Genomic DNA, 21,663 nt, shown 5'->3' with positions numbered 1-21,663 from the left:
CACACGCTCAGCTTTTTGTCTCTTTTTCTCCTTTTCTTTTCATCTCTTGTTAAACATTTTTCTATTGCAATTCTTGAGGTTTAAGTAAATATTTCCCCTCTCTGTGTGGATATCAGGTCACTGACGGTCCTCCCATCAACTGTTTGGCGCTTACGTGTCCAATGTGAACCAGGCGTTAGTCTACACATTACTCAAACTCAAAAATTGTTCTTGAAAAGTTTCAGACTCACAAATGAAATCTTTTTTTCCTCAAAAGATAATTGGCTCTAGAAACTAAGGGGCTCTGATACCCCTCAGCGGTTCTGGTTCTGCACTAAACAGAATTCCTGTGTTTAGAGAAGACTCATGAACAGGAAGAGAGGACCAAAAAAGGAGAAGTCAACTGTGACACACCTGAGATTCTCTGACGAACAAGGACGTCCTTTAAACATAATAAACAGCTGTGATCTGAATGTCTGACCCACAGAGCGACCCCCGCCCCCCTCCCCAGCTGGACCTGTACCTTCTGTCAGGAAGGGTTTCTTGTCATTGATGTACATCAGACAGTAGGCGCTGGCGTTGCGGTAGCCCCCAAAAGAGTCCCTGACCAGCTCCTCCCACGACGACTTGGTGACTGAAATGTCGTTGTACTTCATCCAGCAGTGCTGGTGGGGGTCGTAGATGTAGGCCCAGTAGTGCCCCGCGTTGGCCTGGCCCTCGTGGACCAGAACCGCATGAAGCCGGTACGGAACCTGATTAACCACAGAGGTGCGTTACAAAACCTCCGGCACTGGTTTCAGCGGTTCGGCCGTCAGTGGGCGGAGCTGCTCACCTGCATCATAGATTTGTCCGAGTACATCAGCTCGATGGTTCTGTGGATTCTGCTGATACTGCCCTGTAGATCTGTGAGGGGGGGGGCAGTGTGAAAAACAGCAAGACAGTCTGAGCAGAGCTCCGTCTCGTCACGTCAGACCCACCTCGGGTGTCATTCTCCACCTCGCTCCTCCAGCGGTGCAGACACCCCTCCAGCACCCGCAGCTCCTCCTCCGTGATGTGGCGCGGGGCGGGGTGCATGGGCAGGTCTGGGGGTAGCCGGGACTGGGTGAAAGGCTTGTGAACAGAGACTCTCTGCTGCTGAGCCGCACTGGGAGTGGCAGTGGGGGCCGCAGCGGAGCTCTCCTGAGGGGGGGCAGACTCCTGCTCAGCTGTGCTGTTGAGGAGAGAGAGTGAGGGGGGAGACCTTCAGAAAATAAAGTCATCAGGAATCACTGCAGAAAGTTCATTGATGCTCCCTGCACGCACGCCACACGCCTGACTCAGCAGAAAAACGTCCAGCGTTTGTTAAAAGCTGGAGGAGGTCCGAGCTGAAGCAGACGGCTCTGTGACCCCGCCCTCCAGCTTCACCGTTACCATGGAGACTCCAGCTGTTATCAACTCATCTCGTACAGCAGAATCACAACAGAACCACCAAATACGGGATTCTTTTTTGTTATTTATTTGCAATTTCTTAAAGTCTGTATCAATTGTTCTCAAATCATAAAAATATTTCCTGTAGACTGGACATATCTCCTCTGTGAATCAGTTTCTATATTTAGCAAACATTTATATTTTTACACATTTTACAAAGAGCCTCCATTTTATTGACAAACACAAAAATTAAATGCATTTGGAATTGATTGTTGATCCCAACCGTTTGCAGAATATCACTGTTCCTGTTTTAATATTATTACTAATATCATAATTCACGATTACAAGGGTGTCAAACTCAATCGCACAGGGGGGTAAAATCCAAAACCCACCTCAGGTCGCAGGATGAACAGAATAAACATTGATTGAACACTAAAACTACATTTTTAAAACTTTAAAACAGTGATTTTTTAACATAGTTATGAACTAGATATATAGCATTACCTGTGATAATGCTAGTGTGAATGCTGTAAGCTGAATTTGGCTGCTGAAGATGCTGAAATTGATAGCTGAAAACGCTGAAGATGAAAGCTAAAAACTGTGAAGTGAATAGTAAATGCTGAAGCTGACAGCAAGCTAAAATATTAACTTAATGCCAAATTAGCCTAGGTTAGCCAAAATAGCTAGAATGTAGCTGAAATATTAGCTAAACTCTAAAAAAGCCTTAAAATCGTAGTAAATGCCAAAATAGTCTGAAAATCTAGCAGAATGCCAATTTTTAAGACTTTAAAACTGTAAGTTTTTAACATAATTATGAATAATAAAAGGCAGGAATATTATTCCAGAATAAACCTTAAACAACTTTCAATATTTTACTCTCCATAAAAATATATTTTGTCAAAATTATACAAGTTAGAAATGAGCATGTTCACTGATGTTTTGTTAGACCTTTTCAAAATATATAAACCTAAACTCTAAACATCCTCTGTGTCTTCCATGTATTGTAAGTAGTGTTTTAACTATGAATAGGAAGTTTTTAACCAAAATCCCACAACCTAAATGTCTTAAAAACCCATTTTTTCTTGTTCATCTGAAGGATCTGTTTCCAAAATCTCCTGAGGGGTCGTGGCTTTTGGAGCTGAGATGAGCATTCAAACAGAGCCTGTCTGTGACAGTTTGATTGACAGGGGAATTAAAAGGAGAAATACTCAGAAATGCAAAAACAAAATGATTTCTTATGACATTTGTTCTCTTTCATAAGAAAAAATCCACACATACATGTCAAAAACTCAAAAAACAGGATGTTCATCAGAGGGGGAGTTTAGGAACTTACCTTGGAGCTGCCAACTGTTGTCCTGTTGCACCACCGGGGGGCGCTGACGTGTCGATGTCTTCCACTGGGGAGGTGCACACAGGCTTACTGGAGGCAAACTCCATGGCATACTGGAGGACATCTGCCAGAGGAAACCTCTTGGGGCCTGAACCGTAACTAAGATACCTGAAAGAATTGGAGGAAAGAAGCAGAGTCAGATAAACGCCTTCACACAGCTGCAGTCTACAGCACCACCTTTGACGAGAACGTCTGTGCACCTCCACACTCACTGCGGCCTCAAACCTGCTGAAGAACGTTTGGAGTGTTTATGGTTAACACCTGAACTCATGATCTCTCCAGAACTGACATGGCGTCATGTGATGGGAAGTTTTTCTGTTCCGGCTGTGTCGTCTGCAGCCTCTCTCCTCACACCTCAAAGCGTCAGACATAAAGGGGGGGGTTACCTCTCCAGCCGTTGTTGGAGTAGAGTCAGGTGCTCCTTCAGTCGCCGGATCTCCTCCCTCTTGATCCTGGTGATCTCCCTGTTTCTATCCATGTATCTGTGCACCAGCAGAGGATTAGGGGGGTCTTCACAGACAGACAGTCACAGTCTTTGCTGTTGGCATCACCTGTCCATGTAGAGCATGGAGGGGAACTCCAGCTTGTTGTGGATCTTCTCAGGCCGTCCCAGAGCCTGGTTGAACTCGAACCTCGACAGTTCAAAGGTCAGGACGGGGGGGAGCTCCGTGAACCAGTGCTGAAAGACATTCAGATGAGTTCGTTTCAAATGTTGGACGTCGCTCTTTGGTTTTTGCAGTGTTTCAAATCTGATGAGGACATGGGGACGTGCACAAGCCTTCAGGCGTTTGAAGGAGAGCAGAAACCTGTGGAGAAGAGGAGGAGGAAGAGGAGGAGGAGGAGCACAGCTCCAAACTCAAAGTTCTCCTTCCTTCAGATGATGACAACAGAAACTGCTTTACTCCATCTTCTTATTCAACTTAAAGGGTAACTAAACAGGGCAGTTGGAGGCTGACTCCATTTTCAGCCCAGATTTGAAAAATGACAAAAAGGGGGCGTGGCTAGTGGAGCCAGACTGAGAGGAGGAGGTGTGGCTTGGATCTATGACTGACAGGTTAACTTTATGTAACGTAAGCTGGGTCTTCATATGGAGAGTGGTGCCGGGCGAAGTGATCAAGTTCCTCCACAGAACTTTCTGAGGAGGTCGAGGATTGTTCTCCTCCTTCTCCTGAGCCCGGCGCTCATGGTCCAGAACCTTATTGTTTCGAGACGCTGGCTACAGATGCTGCTTTGGCAATACCTGACAGCGGGGGTGCTGGTGCAGCTGAGGGTTTGCAGTGTCCGAGAGTGGTTAAATCAAGGAGATATTTCACTAGAGGGGACATGCTGGCTTCTGGACGCCATATCGGAATTTTATAGATGTGTGTTTACAAATGTACACACAGATCTGGAAAAACAAGAATGTGACTTTTCAATAATAAATTATTGCTGTCAGCTGATAATGGAGAACTTCTAGAAAACATTTGAACAAGATCTGAGTGAGTTTACTCTCAATAATGAATGTTTAGGCTGATCTTGTAGTATATTCAAAGTCAATGACAGCTTTAGACACTTTTTCTGCGTTTTCTGGCAGGACCACTGATCTTTTAGTGTTATGGAGGATGACCGGGGTATTTGTGTGTGTTAGACCTCAGACGAGACGACCAGGATTTCCTCAGTAGTGGCGAGCAAAGAGCCCAGTGCTGAATCCCTGTGCGGCCGGCGGACCGGGAAATGTGGCGTATGAAAGACCGCCTGCCCGCTATCGCACTGGTGCCAGAGTCCTTCTGGGTGGCTGGGTGGGATCAACTTGTAAAACGCGAGCCCTAGCGTTGCCGCCACTTGTTTTTTTTTACCTTTCGGCTTATCCCAGTTAGGGTCGCCACAGCGTAACAGCACCCACTGTTTGGCATCAGTGATTTGACAGAGTTTTTCCGTCGGATGCCCTTCCTGACACAACCCTGTACTTGAGGGGCACAGGGACCCAGTTAGGCAGCAGCGTCAAGGGTCTTGCCTAAGGACCCAGCGGGAGCCGGTTTTCTCCTTCAGAATCTACTGGAATTACGCTGATCGTGTTAACGGCTTAAGTCCCATATAAGGGTTAAAATCTTTAAAGAGGTTAACAGGCCAAAAAAAAGGTTGATTTAGGGTTTGGTTACCCTTCAAATGCTTTTGTTTTTTACTCTGTCTGGCTTTTTAGTGAATGTGATTTGTGCAAATAAATGCAGTATCCTTATGATGAATGGATTATCCTTTGTAATTCTTGTTAGACAAAACACTTATTTTAGTTTTATTGTGAAAAGCTTCCCTCTTTGCTCAGTTTCTATGATGAGTTACGTAAAATTGCTCTATACCAACCAAATAAATTGGGTTGAATGGAAGGTTAAAGGCCAAGTGACTCATAAATTGAATGGTGAACTTGTGAATCAAAGAGGTCAGTGACACCCAGCCTGATTACAACCCCGCCCACTTCCTGTCATGTCTTTTTTTTTTTGGTTTCCTCAGCAGAGGATCGGGCTGCCGCACTCGTTCTGCACTGACCTCTTGACCTGATTTGGCAGAGTTTTCCGCAGAGTGCAGGGACTCGATCTCGCCCTCGATCATCGCCGCCTCCAGACATTCGTGGAGGTCCTTGAAGCCGTTCACCTGCAGCGGGTACTGTCCGAACATCTCCGTGTTCTCAAACTTTTTGCCTGTAGTTAAAGGGAACAGAAACAAAATGGTGGGATCGGGAGAAGTCATTCCACATGTTCTGAGTGTGACAGCATCTGACCTTCTAACGGACCCCCCAGTATTTTACAGCTCACCTCAGCAACTTCTGCTAACTTAGGGAGGAAATGACTGGAATGTCAGTTTTTCTAGATCCAGTCCTGAACCTTGCTTTAGGTCTGTATTCAGTCTGACGTCTACCGGAGATTTCTGTTTCTGACCAAACTTTGTAAAGAAAACCACATGACTAAAGATCTCTTCAGTCATTGGCCAGCAGCTATGGGGGCGGGTCATAAAAAGAGGAGAACGGTTCCTGGTCCCAGACCAGAGTTTGTTTGCACGTATTCAGAATGAAATTTTATTCTGCAATATTGGGGGAAATGAATTGAGGTTCACTTTAAGGCCCAATCTGAATTCTTCCCTTCTCCCTCCATTTGAAGGCGGAGTTTAAGTTCAAGCGTGTCCAGGAAAAATTTACTTTTTAAATTCGACTCTGCAAACAGAGGGATACAAAGTCCTCCATCGTGAGGCTAAGCGCTGCTCACTGCTGCACCTCAGTCAACTTTGAACTGTATTTGTGTACCTCTTGTTGTATGTCTGATCTTGTTCGGGTTGTACTGGAACAAAATGTAGTTGTCAGTGAAAGCTGTGCATACGACAAATAAAATCTCTTGAATCTTGAAGCCACGTCACGCTGAGAAGCGCTTTTCTTCACGTGGGTGTTCTCTGAACATCAGAAGTTTACATTTAAATGTAAGGAATGACTTTTGTTGTAGCATGACATTTTTAAAGCTATAAAACTGTTGTTGTTATGTATATTCAAGAGCTGGAAGCTCCGCGCTAACGCTAGTGGACCGGCAATTATTAGCCTCTTCCAGTGAGCTGCAGCTGCTAAACCCCGCCCTAAAGCCTGGAGGACACAGACGTGGCGTTCAGGTCCAGCTTCAGGAAGCTCTGAGCCGGCGTCGTCATGCATGATAAACAGAATGCCAATCAGCCGCCAAGGTCTCCTCCAGTCAGTGTAAACTCTGCTGTTTTACAGTCAGAGCGCCTCATTAGGACGAGGTCACCTTCCATGAGTGTGTCTGCATTCTGGCATCAGGCTGAGCCTCGCGTTACTCCTCCATCATTCCCTTGTTACTCAGTAAGGGTCTAAATCATGGACTCCAGCTCACCTTCCAGAACTCCCACAGCGAGGAAGCGGCCGTAGAAAAGCTCCACCATGGGGTTCTTTGGTCTCTCCCCCTCCCTGACAACAGCAGATTACAAATAAACCAGAAATGTTTTACGTCATCAGATCAGATCTACAACAACGGCGTTCTCACAGCTCACCTGTCTTCCTCCGCCTTCATCTGGAAGGCGTCCTCCAGCCAGTCCAGCAGTTTGTGGGTGAACTCACTAACATCCTGCTGTGGGAAAAAACAGTTGGAAACATCAAAACTGTTCCACGTCTGTGGGAGTTATCCTCTCCATACTCAATCGATCATTTTGCATTGTGAGTCAAAGTTCGGTTTCGTCTCAGTTCATTTTTTGAAAACATCATTCACTAATTTTTTAACCATCAACCGACAATGAAAAAAATGAGAGTTCCTGAACTCTAAACTGCTCCAATTATAAAATACGAGACATGGAAAAAAACTTAAAGTTCAAACATAACACTGGAAAAAAAAACAAAAAACTCTCTGCCTGATTCCTGGCCCTGCTCACAAAGAAAAATGAAATCCTTCAGTTTCAGAACAATAACTATGCGAAAAAAGCGACAGTAGTTCTGAATGTGAAATACAGGAAACAATAAGCTAAAAAGTAACAAATAAACATCATTCACAAAGTACATTTTTCAGCTTGGACATCTGTTGGGGACTGAGGCTGAGCCAGCATTTTTGGCAGAGGCGGAGCCTCAGCTGCACTGAAAAAATGTTGCTACTCGATTCTTTCCATCCAGAGTTCAGAGGGTGATTTTATCATTTCCTTTAACTTATTTGGGTGAATTTGTTCATTTTAAACACTGAGATAAACCAGAAAAGATATAAAAAGAATCTAAGAAGAAAGAAAGAAAACACAGCGAGTGAATTGAACTGTTTAGACCTTGGAGTTTGTTATTTTTTATTTGATTTTTTTTTACTTTTGCTTCATCACCTGGACAAAAATGAGTGCTAAGAGGGGAATATTCCCTCAAAAATGATGTTTTTTTTAAACTTCCCATGACGATCACTTTTCTCAAAAACGAGAGCACAGCGCGGTTCATGAAGCTGAAGCTGTTACCATGACAACGTGACACACCACATATTAAATTGTCCACTTGCCTAAAAAATATACATATATATATATAAACTCAAAAATAGGCCTATAACAGGACTGAGGTCTTAATGATTTCATTAATATTTAGATTTTTCTTAACTACACATGGTATGAGCGGGATAAAATGCTCCTCCAGATGTGCTAAAACACGGAGGTAAAAACCAGACACAAAAATAAGATCAACACAATTAAAAAAAATTACGCGCTAAAATGTCTGTAATTAATTAATCACGATTAATGCGATAATTTGACAGCACCTTTTAAGACCCTGTGGGAACCCTATAAACAATTGAGCAAGTTTTACTAATGTTTTTGACACTTTTGACATTTAAAAGCAAAAAATGTTGAAAGATGTTTAAAACCCCACTTCAATGAAAATTGTGGATTTTTTTGTCGTTTTTAACAAGCTCTTGTAGCATTTTTCTGATGATTGAAGACATTTATAAAAAAAAATGAAGATCAAAATTTCATTTGAGTATTTCTTTCTTCAAATTGTTGAGAATCAGGAGCAGACATAAAAACATCATAGGGAAAACCTTCAGTGTATGAACTTTACAATGTGGACGTCTGTGATCCTGCAGTGAAGAACACCTGGAGAGACTTACCTGTTGTGACTCACTGGATTTGAAGGCATCTTTGAGGATTTCCACCGCACGAGAAGGGTCTACATATTTCCTCTTGGAGCCCACCATGAGGGAGAAGAGGTTCCTCAGCTCCTGCATGAACAGCAGGTATCTGTGCTCCTGCTCACAAAAAAACAAACCAAAGTTCAAATCAGGGCATTGAAAAAAGCTTAATAGTCAAGTTGCTTGACTGCAGAACCTCTGCAGTCAAGCAACTTCTTAAACATGAGGTTATTTGAATGTGTTCAGCATCCACCACTTTGTTAAATGCTCCACATCAACATTTAGACACCACTTCAATCTGCAGACCAGACCAAAAGTGAGCAACTCAGACGTCTGCACGCGTCTTCTGGCTGGTTCTAATGGATGCAGATCGTTTTTCTAACAGATGAATAAAGTGTGTGAGTGTGAAGAACAGTTGTGCACGAGAAGGATCGCTGCTGCAGAAGGCATAAACAGCTCATCTGCAGAGGAACTCCGATTATAGGTGTTCACAGTTTAAGCCCCGCCCTGAGCATCAACATCGCCACCCAGCAAGTTTGATCTCAAACAGCCAATAATATGCTGAAGTCCAGGCTGCAAACCAAACATCCGCTTTTCTAACACCAAAGGTTTGAAACCAGCCAGAAGAATTCCATGATTCTCAGCAACAAACACGAAGAGCAGAAAGGTCAGCATGTCTGTTTGCCGTTAAATTTACACCAAAAGGTCTCCCACGAGTGTATATCTAAACTAACGTAGAAAAACAAATCATTTTTGATGTTCCCATTTAAAAAATTGAAAATAGCTGCGTTTCCATTTGAGCAAAACGTTATCGAAATTCTAGGAATTTTGAAAAAACACTTTCGCAATGACAGTTTCCATCAAATCATAATTTTGCGATAAAGCACAAACTAACTCACGCGAAAGTCATTAAAAACATGGCGATGGACGAGAACGAGTATTTTTTAAATTTGATTTACTAAAATGGAGCATTTGGGTTCACAGAAGTGGGGCGTGCGTGAGAAGCCTGTTCAGCGGTATTTAAAAAAAAAAAACTATTCTAACAAGTGAACAGCTGAAAACACAACAGATCCATTCCAGTTTCTGTCATGGCACTCGCGCTCATCCTCAAAGGAAACGTCTGCGTCTCATTCAGGCTCCAGGCTGCAAAGGTGCGGCTACAGATAAAGCGATGAGGTAATCTTGGTTGGTGATTTTACAGAAGAGCCGTACATTCCATATGATACGCAACTTGTAATGAGCTGTGACACCGTTGGACCTCTCGTGGCGCCAGCTGTGCTGCGCTCAGGACAGCCACTTCATCACGCCACATGTCTGCTTCTGAACTGCAGTCTTGGTGATTAAACACGTTTCATTCATGGTTGCAGTTATCTGAAGATATTTTTGTGTACATTTTATTGTTGACATATAAGAGGGGGAAATACTACAGGACAGTCGAACTTTGGGGCAGAGTCATAAAAAATGCAATTATCTGTTTTGATTTGTCTGGAAACAAACTCAGAATCTGCAGTTTTCACGGTTCTAAAGCCTGTGAACGATGTCAAACAGGGTTTTCATCTCCTCTTTTTCTGGACAAAAAAGACCTTTATCCACGAGGACCTTTGAGCTCTTCAACATGATCCTCCTCAGATTACCTGCAGAAGCCCCAACACAGGCGTCTGCAGCTCCACCTTCTCCTGCTGCCTCACCTTCTGGTTGCGCGGCAGGTCGTGGACTCGGGCAGGAGGAGAGTAGTTCAGCACCAGCCTCTGAAACTCCAGCAGGTTGAACAGGGACTAGAATGTGAGCAGAGAGGAAAACGTGAGGGGCCTTCAACCATGTCAGCTTTAACAGGCAGAATGTCTTAAAAGTGTCACAGTAACAGATTTTGCTGAGCATCACCTGAGGAGACATACCTGTATAACAGCGCTGAACCAGCAGGTGTTGCCCACATTTTTCAGACCCACAGGGCAGTTATCCATCCTCTTCCGCTCATGTGGGTTAGGAGAATCACTCCACACTTCGGTGTGGGTCCGCTTTAGGCTGGCCTTGTTCTCAGCTATACTGGCTTCCAAAACCCTGGAGGACAAAAATCTGAATATGTGAGATTTGATTTCTTTTTCCTAAAAAGACTCTTAAATTATCTGTACCAAACAAAAAAAAAAAGATTAAAGCAGGATGCAAGAATTCTGAAGCTGCGACAAAATAATGTTCAAATGTAACTTAACCTCTGAAGATTTTTTTTGATTTCGATAAATATGACCTCCTAATGCAGCAAATTCAACAAATAGCCATTTTCAGTTCTTTAGAATGTATCAAATGTTGTGGAACTCTGTTGTGTGTAATAATGTGTGTTGAAGGTTTTTACACTGTTATCTTTAGGAGGTTTGTTAATAACATATTAAATGCCCTATATCATCCAATATCAACTTTTATAAGCTTTTAAGTGTATTATAATGTTAATTGACAAACAACCCCAAAGTGGTATTTAGATCCATTCATGCATCTCTGAGCGTTCCTCTACAAACCTGCTCTCTGAGCACCAGCCCCTTCCAACTCCCCAAAAAAGAGTGAATCCTCACATCAGCCCCTTCCAGGAAGTCTGACTTGCTCCCAGACTAACACACAGGCGTCTGCAGAGCTAGCGGTGATCTGCAAAACGCTTCCATTTTATATTTACAATATGCACATCGATCTTTGCAAAGACAGATGTTTGGGGGGGGGGCACGGTAAAGGTTTTTAGCCTCATTGCTACATGGAAACATTGACTGTATATCTCATTTAAAGTGCATGGAAGACATGGATGATGTTGAGCAATTATGTTCGTCTATTTTGAAAAGTTCTACAAAAGCGTCTGTAATTACGTCTCCATACAGGGCCAGCCCTGAGCATAGGTGAGTTGGGGGGAGAGGGGTGAGAGGTGTTGCCACTGTTAGTGCTTCTTTAAAACTTTAGGATGAGAAGAAGAGGAAACACGGGCTCAAAGATTTGTATGTTTCACTTGTATGAAACTGCTCGCACCCCCCCTCCCCCGTATTTTGGTCAAAAAGACAAATTTAATTGGCAATTCTAACGTTAATTCTTTATCCAACACCTTTAACAGTGAAAATACCAATACTTTTCTCTTGAACATTGGCTGAATGGTGGTGCAGTGAGTTAGAGCGTGCACACTCGCACATATTCGCTCGAACCTGCATGAAGAAATGTCATCTGCACTACATTTTTCTAAATTTAAGCACAAGCCGAGACAAACAGTTTTTTTTAATTTTCTGCATGTTGACGAGTTTGAATCGTTTTTTTTTTACCAATTCTCGAAGAATCATTACATCCTTATTCATTATTGGAGCAACTTTCCATTTTAACAAAGACATTGTAAATGTTATGTTATGTTAGTTGGTGCAGTTCCATTCACATGTTGTTCTTCTTTCTCCTCTGGGGAGCGGGAGAGATTTCAGATCCCCGGTGGATCGCCCACGCTCCCACTCTTGGCCGTGGACCACGCCCCCGACACCATCCAGCATCTCTGAGTGAGAGTGATTCCTGCTGGGTCGTCTGTCCTCCTGCTCCTGGTCGTGGACTGCACTTCTGCTTCATCTTGACTATGGACTTCATCATCACTCGTCCCTCAGCTTTATCTGAATGAACTCTTTTAGATACATAGTTGTAGAAGCTAATCTTTCTTTAACAGTTCTGGTATCTCCTGTCCGTCCTGGGATAGGATCTCTCCCTCATGTGGGAATCCCTAAGGTTTCTTCTTTTTTCCTGACTCAGGTTTTTTAGGAGTTTTTCCTTACCGGGAGGGAGGGTCTAAGGGCAGGGATAACCAGTTTATTTAGCCTTAGTTTTTAACTATTGTTAATATTTTATGACTAATTTTCTGCATCTGTAAAATGACCTGCATGAAACCCAATGAGGCAAATTTCCTTTGTGATTTTGGGCTATATAAATAAAACTGAATTGAACTGAATTGTTATCCACATTACAGAAACTAAAAACGCATGAAAAGGTCCAACTAACTGACATGGGGTATCCATATAAAAAAAACAACCTGGAAACTTTTCTCTAAACAACAACTTTAATCCTTTTCTTTCAGAGGAGGAAGGAAGAGTTCCTCTCCTGAAGTTCATTAGCTGCGTTTCTTTTGAACAGCTTCCGAGTCTGCTGGCATCCCACCTGCTGATGGCTTGCTCCTCGTCCGTGATGCCCGTCTCCCTGAAAGCCCGGTTGGACTCCTCCAGGCTGAGGGCGATCGCCCTCTGCAGGTCATCTTTATCATCTCCGGTCAGATCAATCACATCTGCAGCAGAAAATAAGCAGAGCCGTGTTTCAGAAGCTGCCCCGTTGATTCTGCACTGTAGAGACGGCGAGGATCCTCACTGGTGTCCGCCTGGCTGCCAACACTGATGTATCTGTCATTGGACACCTGCGACGTCTGGTAGTAGGTGGTCTCATCCTGTTGAGGAACCTTGGCGTTCTTCTCGGTCAGAAAGGCCACAGCTTCGGCCAGGTCTCCATTGCTCACCTGAAGCGACGTGGAAGAAAAAACAAACAACATGGAGAGCGCTTCTACAGTGATGGAAAACTGCTTAAGGTGACTGGTGTGTGCAGCCCAACCTGCAGGGCCTGCTGAAGCAGCTGAACGTCCGTGGTGCCCGTGACCTCTCTCAACTGATTTAGGAGTGTCTGCTGGTGCTGCAGGAGGACAGGAGGACATCAGTTCAGAACGCAATCCCAGGAGAGACTTAGCTCAAGATCTACTCAGAGGATTCAAATTAGATACGTTTATGGGGAAAAATGAAGATCTGAAAAGTTTAGCGCAGGGGTAGGCAACCTTTAACAGTAAAAGAGCCATTTGAGCTCATTTTCTACAGATCAAAACCGAGAAAGAGCTGCAAAGTCTTACTTTAACCTTTAAAAAATTTTGATTTGCTTTCATGACCTTCTTTCTTAAAAGAATACATTTGAGCAATGTCTATTTTTTTGCACAAAGAAAAGCAAAAATATAAAATGAACCCTCTAATTTTTTTTTTTTTTTTTTTATCATGACAAAAGCTCAAATAACTTATTTTCAAAATAAAAGACACTCTGTGTCAAATAGGATCATCTCAGTGCAGCTCTGGACAGTTAGTAACTAATGTGGAATAAGATAATATGTGCTTTTAACCCCTAAAAAGGTCAAACTTTTTACTAAAGTTTTGCTTTGCATATAAAATCTGTTCATTCTGGAGGTAGAGTTGATCAAACAAGACGTCTTCAGGTCAACAGGACATAGTTTATCTATATGCACATCAGCCATCAATTTATACATTTAACTAATCTAAATTAAATAAATGGTAATTCAGTAAAAAGATTGTTATTTTATTTTTCTTTTCTATTTTTTGTTCTTTTTTTCCTCTTTGTCCTCAGCAGTCTTACACTGCTGGGTTTTGTCATTTTAGTTTGGGGTTGGATCTTGGTAGTCTTAGTTTGCGGGGTTTGTTTACTTGTTTTCTTTAGATAGTTTTGGTTAAGCAGCCATTATCAGAGAGCTGCTGACTCAGACAGTCGACATGGCTGGGTCAGCAGGCACCATGACTTATTCTATCTTTGGTCAAAGAACCACCATGGAGAGATAAGAGCTGCAGGTTGCAGACTCCTGGTTTAGTGCAACAAAAAAGTCCTTTAATGAGTGTAAAAGACCAGAATAGAAGATAGGAGGTCATCAATACAGTTTGTTTCCATGGTTTCCACAAAGACTGAAGTTCCTGAATAAAAAAAGTTAAAGATATCCGACTCATCCTAACAGCTGCTCTGCAGAAACACATTTAAAAGGATCTTTTCCAGCCAGAACAGACGACAGGCTCAGGAAAGTGAGAGCTGACTGTGGAGAAGAGGCTCGAGTCAGAACCCAAAAATTGTTCTGTGGCTTCAGAAAGAAGCCAGAAACTCAAAGAGGCTGAGCAAATATGATACTAACATGTAACTTTAGTAAACAATAGAGCAGTAAAGTAGCCCTCAGATAAATCTTCTGCGAGATTTAACCTGCGTTTTTTAAATAAGGGCACAGAACTGAGCTTGAAGAAGATCGCAGTCAAGCTTTTATTTCAACTGAAAGCTGCAATCAACCAACATGAGGAAATGCTGCAGGTCAAACGTCAAAAGAAGAACTACACAGGAACGCGCCTGCTGCCACCAATGAGGCACAGCTGCTGAAAAACAGCAGCAAAGACTAAATCAATGCTACATCTGTGATCTAATTATGAAAACAAGCTGGTGTACGTGGGGGTAATAACCTCATCTATACTGCTGTTGAAGGTGACATAACTATGATGTAAAGCAGAACAACATCATAGATCATCAGTCTGTTTGATCCAGGATTGGTTTGAGAACAGAAGAATTGGAGGTTTCTGTCGTCCTCTCCTCCCACCAACATGAAGGAATTCAGGCCAAGATGGGCTTCAACATCCTGGTACTTCTCCCAGTATTCTCTCCTCCATTGTTGGCTTTCCTTGTATTCAAATTTAGTTTTTATATTGACAGTTAAAAGTCAGATTCTAAATGTCTATTGACAGTATATGATGGAAAATTTGTAATCAAGGTGAATAGATTTGGCAAAAAAATCTGTTTGAAAATGAATGGTAAACGTGAAATAAAATGAGAAGACCATTTTTCTTAGATTACTTTCCGACTTCAGATGAAACAAAGTTGTTAAATTCCCCCATGATAATGTTTTTAATTAAGAAAAACATTTCCAGTAGTGTTTTATTTATGATTATGAAGTGTTTAACCAAAATCCCACAATCTAAATGTCTTAAAGACATTTTTTATGTTGATCTGAAGCCTCTGTTTCCAAAATCTCCTCTGAGGGGGCGTGGCTTTTGGAGCAGAGTAGCCCCGCCCCTGATCCCCCCCTGTCTGATTATGATAGCTCTGTGTCTCTCTAGCATAAATCTTCACCGCTGCTCCATAAAAATGTCCATCAATCTGGGTAATGTCCAGCCATGTGGTTCTGATCCGGATGTCAGCTGGGACGGGGAAGTGAAGATCTTCATGGACAGAACTTCCTCCAAAATCCTGATTCTTTCTCCTTCCAGTTCACCAAAGACTCTTTTAGCTAATTCTCCAATGTTTATTGACTGTGATCAATACATTCAATCATTGGTTTCTCAGAGTTCTTGATAAAATAATCAAAGCTAACATCAAAATGCTCTTTCATTGATTTACAATCCTTTCCAACTGCGGTCAAATGAGCCGCCGTTCACATTTCCGTGGTCACATCAAGAAGCTCCGTGGAGTCTGGTGGAGATTTTCCAGCGTTCTCAGTCCTGCTACCGGAAGTATTGGATGAAACTCACACAAAAAAATCCAGTGATGCTGATTTGACCACAGAAATGTGAACGGCGGCTCATTTGACTGCAGTCAATGTGAAGATACCATCTTCTCTTCTCCAGAACCTGAACTAGACACTAGGAACAGATGAGGGTTTAGTGCATGTGCAGCAGAGCTGTTGATGGAAAGAAGATCATTCATTCAAACAGAGTCTGTCCAAGACAGTTTGAGTGATTTAAAAGGAGAAATACTCGGAAATGCAAAAACAAAATGATTTCTTATTACATTTGTTCTCTTTCAGGAGAAAAATGCCAGAAATACATGTTAAAAACTCAAAACACAGGATTATTGGAGGGGGTCTTCAAAGGTTTGGATGGGTCTAAGGAGAAGCATGAGAGTAAAAACAGTTTTCTTCTTACACTACCATCAGCGGCTGTTAGTTGTGTGTAACATTGTTGCAAATGCGCATTCTTTCCGTTTCTCTGAACTGTTGAATCTCCAGTAACTGAGGTTAAGATTTGTGTCCATTCACTCAATTCTTCTGTTTTCAAACCAGAACTGGATCAAACAGAACCACTGTGGAAAAGCAAAGGCAGCAGCATCCTGATGACAGGTGAGCAAAGAAAAATTCAAACACCTCAGGTAAAGGCGTTTAACGGAACTCTCTCCCGTGAGAAGCTTGGCTTCACATCACCATGGTAACCACTATCTTCTTGTGTCATTGTTTTGCCTCTCAGGACATGAGTTTGATTTTAAGCAATCTCGAATTATCAGGAATAGATGAAAAGTCCAGGATTGTTGTTTTTCTTGGTTTGATGATTTTTTTGGATAGTTTACGTGGCACCGTGAGACCACCTCTGCCGTGAACTGGTGCTTTCTGATGTAAAAACGCAGTACTACAGGGGGGTTATGTTTTACTGGCTACAAATCTAATCTGGGGGGACTGTGGGTTGGCGGTCGGCTTCAGACACACAGTTGGGTCCGGGTTTGTTGGCATGGATGGCCTGCAGAGAATGAGGTCAGTCACACTCATGACAGTTTTGGGCCAGGCTGACAACAAGAGCAGTTGCTCAGACGAGCACAAACACATTTCATCTACATGTGACACGACTGGAATGAGGGCTGCTCGCCACGCCGACATCCATTGCCAGCTTCTGACGGCACGACAAATTCACGACACACACCAGGCTTTTCCAATCCACAACGAAGTCTGTATGTCAACAAGTCCAAGAAATAAACAAAAACAAACAAGATCAAGACATGGACAGGTTCAGTATGACAGGTGTTCTATAAAAAGGTTCAATTAAATCATCTACAAAATAAACTGATGGAATGTAGTTTGAAATCTGTTATCTATAGTGAGCGAAGCCCCCATGGGGGGTCAAAGCAGTTCACGTCAGAGAACTGTGTGCTGCATTTCTACTTTTAGATTTGACTCATTGACAGACGCTTCAGGGTTATGTTTGCCCCTGGCACAGGTTTCTGCACAGACCTGCCCCCCCGCCCTGCTGACCAGTAAACCAGTGAGTCACAGACAGCTGACCTACAGGGGGTAAATATCAACCTAGATGCCAGATTGGGGGCTTTCCTGAATCTGAATTGGGGAAAATGGGGATCGAATCTGAGCAATTTTACCATGTTCTAGAGCAGGGTGTTAAACTCAATCACACAAAATCCAAAACAGACCTTAGGTCGCGGGCCGAACAAGATAAAAGTGTATTGAACACACTTAAACTAAATTCAGAAAACTTTAAAACCGTAACTTTTTAACATAATTTTGAACTACATATATAGCATTACCTGTGATAATGCTAGAGTGAATGCTGTAAGCTGAATTTGGCCGCTGAAGATGCTACTGCTGATAACTGAAAATGCTGAAGTTGATAGCTGAAAACGCTGAAGCTGATATCTGAAAACGCTGAAGTTGATAACGGATAACGGTGAAGCCGATAGCCAGCTAATATTTTAGAAAAATATTTTTTAAAAAAAACTTAGCTTATCCAAGCCAGCAAGCATGTAGCTGAAAAATAGCAACATTTCAAAATAGCCTTAAAACTGAAAATAGTCTAAATTAGCCAAAACATCTACCGTGTAAATATTAGCCTAACTTCAAAACAGCCTTTTTAAAAAGCCAAAACAGATAGCATGTAGCTGAAAAAGTAGCTAAACCAAAAAATAGCTTAAAAAAATCTTAGTAAATGCCAAAATAGTCCAAAAATGCCAGCTGAATGCCATTTTAAAAAACTTTAATATCGTAACTTTTAATATTATTTTAAATAAATGAAAGGCAGGCATACTTTTCCAGAAAAAAATCAACTTAAACCTTAAATAACTTTCAATATTTTACTCTCCTTAAAAATATATTTTGTCAAAATTATACAAGTTAGAAATGAGCACTAGTTAACATCGGGCCGTTAATAGCAATAAAATAAAATGATCTGGAGGGCCGGATAGAATTACCCAAGGGCCGGATCCGGCCCCCATCAATGTTGCCATACACATGTATAATAATCAGCTGCCGTTTCCTCTTTCTCTAAGACACATTACTTTAAATATTGGGAAGTAAAAGAGGGAATCTACTCAGCATAACCACCAGTGACAGCCTGACAGTTAATCAGATGCTCCCGATCACTGTTATCTCCATGTTTCCACAGATTGTCCAATAAAGCAGAGTTAATGGAAAAACGTAAAAACTGTGAAAATTCAAGTTAGTCAGGAATTTGGGCTGGAAACTGCCAGCCAGACCTGGCAACCCTGGTGAAGGTCTAACCTGCTGAAGTAAACAAGCGTCTACTTCAGTTCTTCAGTTGATCAGAGCAAACCTACAGGCAGCAAATTATGGGATGTAACACAATAATGTCCCTCCAGGCTATGAACACACGCGCCCGCAGCCAAGCCTCGCGGCTGGGGCGCAGATCCACTTTGTAAACAAATATCATATGGGTGGAGGTGTGCATGAGCGAGCACGCGCACGCTGTAAACATCTACGCAGCCAGCAGCCGCCTCAGTTCCTCTGAGGAGACTGAATTCTCCGGGGCGTTCATCGCATCGCTCCCCCGAATGACCCGGGGACCGCTGGGATACCCCCGTCGGTCGGTGCACGTCAGGAACCGACCGTGGGACCGATACACGGTGTTACCGAAGCCACACACAACACGGTCACCCGCGGTTTACAGCCACACATTCCCAGAGCAGAGTGGGTTTTATTCCTAATGGTTCCGTTAGCTCACGGTGGCTAATAAACAGCTAGCATAACAGTAAATAACGCAGCGACGAGCATTAACAAACCCACAATTCTAAGCAAATGTAAAGCTTTTACTGATATCTGAGGACCAGACGGCTCTATAAACTGACAAATAAAGTTATTTACATCAAAAGTACGCGTTTTTGTCAATATTTGTGTGGTTCAGACCCTAAAACTATGCAGTTATGTTGTCAGGCTAATGGTAGCTAACCGTGTACCTTCTGAGAATGCTGCTGGAGGACATTCTGCTCCACGGTCATGGCCGCTGCAGACAGAAACGCGATAAAACGGAGACCAGGAGGAAAACACAGTCGGTAACAAACGGCTGGAGAACACCCAGAGATGCTAGGACGTCCCCTCCTTTAACGGCGACATAACGGCCGCCATGGCAGAGTGACTGGCACGCTCGAAAACAGAAGAGTGCCGCGCCTGAACTCGCGGATCGATTACTCATGTCTGCCTGAACCACAAGCACGTCACTCCGAGTCCGGGAGCGCGCGCTCACGCGGGAAATGAATTTCATCCCATGAATTTTCTTTTAGAAAATACAAATTATAATCAACAATAAAGGGCATTTGTAAATATAAGCATAAAACAGAACAGCACGAGAAGAAAAAAAAGATGAAACAATAACGTTTTTTTTTAATTAAACAGACGTTTTTAACCTTTTTTTTTTTTAAATACCAGTAAAAAAAAATAAAAAAAAAAAAAGAATGGGCTAAGTTGAAGGTTGCATCTCTTCCTTTTCTTTTATTGCAGTTGTGTTGAAAGGAGTTTGATCCCACCCTCACCATCAGTGTGCATGTTTGTCACACTTGGGTGTCAAACTCAATCGCACAAGGGACCAAAATCCAAAACACACCATCACGGGCTGAACAGGATAAACATTTATTGAAAACTCTAAAACTACATTTTTAAAACTTTAAAACTGTAACTTTTTAACATAATTATGAACTAGATACATAGCATTACCTGTGATAATGCTAGTGTGAATGCTGTAAGCTGAATTTGGCTGCTAAAGATGCTGAAATTGATAATTAAAAACTCTGAAGCTGATAGCTGAAATCACTGAAGCTGATTGTCAGCCAAAATATTATCTAAATGCCAAATTGGCCTAAAAACAAAAAAAAAAGAAAGAAAAAAATAGGCTAGCCAAAACTAGCAAGCTAGCATGTAGCTGAAAAATAGGTAAACTTTAAAATACCCCCCAAAAACAGAAAGAAAGCATAAATTAGTCAAAACAGCTAGCGCGTGGCTGAAATATTAGCTTACCCCCCAAAGAGCCTAAACAATCTTTGTAAATGCCAAAATAATCAAAAAAGCCAGCAGAATGCCAATTTTTAAAACTTTAGATCCATAACTTTTTAACATAATTATGAATAATAAAAAGGCAGGAATATTATTCCACAATAAATAAACTTAAACCTTAAATAACCATTAACGGACAATGCCCTGGCCACGTGGCCAGGGCTAGCCCTGGGCATAGGTGACCTACGCAGGGGTGTTCAAATCCAGGCCTCGAGGGCCGGTGTCCTACATGTTTTCCAACCAACCTTCCATTGAAGCTCCTTATTGGCTAAACATACCTGATCCTGGAAATTAGCAGCAGATAAGGCAGGATTTCTGGAAAACCTACAGCAGAGAGGCCCAAATCCAGGCCTCGAGGGCCAGCTTCCTGTAGGTTTTCCAGAAATCCTGCCTTATCTGCTGCTAATTTCCAGGATCAGGTATGTTTAGCCAATAAGGAGCTTCAATGGAAGGTTGGTTGGAAAACATGTAGGACACCGGCCCTCGAGGCCTGAATTTGAATACCCCTGTACTAGGGTGCCATCTGCTGGAGGGTGTGCCAAATGCCCATGACTATATGTTCATTTATTTTAATTTTTTTTATTTTTTTTGTTCAACAGTTTGACGCATCACTCATTTCATATAAAAAAATAAATAAATAAATAAAGTAATAATTAAATCCCCTCCCTTCCTGTCACTGCTTCTGTCTAAGCTGGGTTGGGGGGAAGAGAGGGGGGCGAAGTATTGCCGCCATTAGTGTTTCTTCATCACTTAAAAGATGAAAAACAGAAGAGAAGGAAACACGGACTCAAAGCAGAGATTTGTCTATTTCACTTATTAAAATTGCTTTGAAATTCAACCCCCCGCCGCATTATGGTCAAAAAAGACTACTGGTGATCTAGTGATTTTTTTTCCAACACCTTTAACAGTGTTAAAGGTGTGTTAAATCCCCCTACTTTCCTCTTGAATATCGGTTGATCGGTGACGTAGTCAGTTTGAACGTTTGCTTTAAAACGAAGAGTTTCCCTGTTAGAGCCTCAGCTGGAATCTAAGACCCTGCAGGGGACCCCATGCAGCACAGGGCGGGGCCTGCACATGGCTCCTTTTGGGGGTTACAGCTATCACACATTTTCTTTTGATATTTTAAAACATTTATTTACATTGTCACAATAGAAACTCATCTCTTAAATGTAAATCAAAAACATAAAAAAGGAAAATTCACAAAACATCACTAATGAAATGCAGATGAACTGTCTGCTTGGGAAACAATATGCAGCATCACTTTTTATTAGGGGTGTAACTATTCGTCTTAACAACAATCAAATTCATTTTGAACAATGATTAAAAACAATCCAGGTCACCTTTAGCCAAAGCTTCCACCAGAGTGGCTCATAGATGAATACCTGGTACTGAACAGTGCAGGTGAAGTTTTCTAGATTCCTTGTAAATATTGCAAG

The 21,663-nt window shown here is 42.2% G+C and overlaps 1 protein-coding gene across 3 annotated transcripts in view; it reads right to left on the bottom strand.

The window, feature by feature from the left end:
* usp25 (ubiquitin specific peptidase 25) overlaps positions 1 to 19,763 on the bottom strand; it is a 36,538-nt gene extending 16,775 nt beyond the window's left edge. Inside the window, exons 1-16 of one of the 3 annotated variants that reach the window (XM_036215206.1) lie at positions 19,138 to 19,763; positions 12,982 to 13,059; positions 12,745 to 12,889; positions 12,541 to 12,664; positions 10,284 to 10,446; positions 10,077 to 10,163; positions 8,368 to 8,505; positions 6,797 to 6,870; positions 6,640 to 6,713; positions 5,297 to 5,448; positions 3,328 to 3,455; positions 3,163 to 3,258; positions 2,720 to 2,884; positions 957 to 1,189; positions 812 to 882; positions 503 to 731 (exon numbers count right to left, since the gene is read on the bottom strand). In XM_036215206.1, the coding sequence (XP_036071099.1) occupies positions 503 to 731; positions 812 to 882; positions 957 to 1,189; positions 2,720 to 2,884; positions 3,163 to 3,258; positions 3,328 to 3,455; positions 5,297 to 5,448; positions 6,640 to 6,713; positions 6,797 to 6,870; positions 8,368 to 8,505; positions 10,077 to 10,163; positions 10,284 to 10,446; positions 12,541 to 12,664; positions 12,745 to 12,889; positions 12,982 to 13,059; positions 19,138 to 19,179 (1,999 nt within the window). In that variant the 5' untranslated portion in view covers positions 19,180 to 19,763. Of the gene's footprint in view, positions 1 to 502; positions 732 to 811; positions 883 to 956; positions 1,190 to 2,719; positions 2,885 to 3,162; positions 3,259 to 3,327; positions 3,456 to 5,296; positions 5,449 to 6,639; positions 6,714 to 6,796; positions 6,874 to 8,367; positions 8,506 to 10,076; positions 10,164 to 10,283; positions 10,447 to 12,540; positions 12,665 to 12,744; positions 12,890 to 12,981; positions 13,060 to 19,137 lie in introns of all 3 variants that reach the window. The other 2 variants (XM_036215205.1, XM_024260615.2) reach the window with 2 other exon arrangements.
* Positions 19,764 to 21,663: the final 1,900 nt, after the last annotated feature.

The sequence above is a fragment of the Oryzias melastigma genome, linkage group LG14, assembly GCF_002922805.2.
Source record: "Oryzias melastigma strain HK-1 linkage group LG14, ASM292280v2, whole genome shotgun sequence".
NCBI lineage: Eukaryota > Metazoa > Chordata > Actinopteri > Beloniformes > Adrianichthyidae > Oryzias > Oryzias melastigma.
Note: the sequence above shows the minus strand (reverse complement) of the source record. Positions and strands in the feature narration are given on the sequence as shown.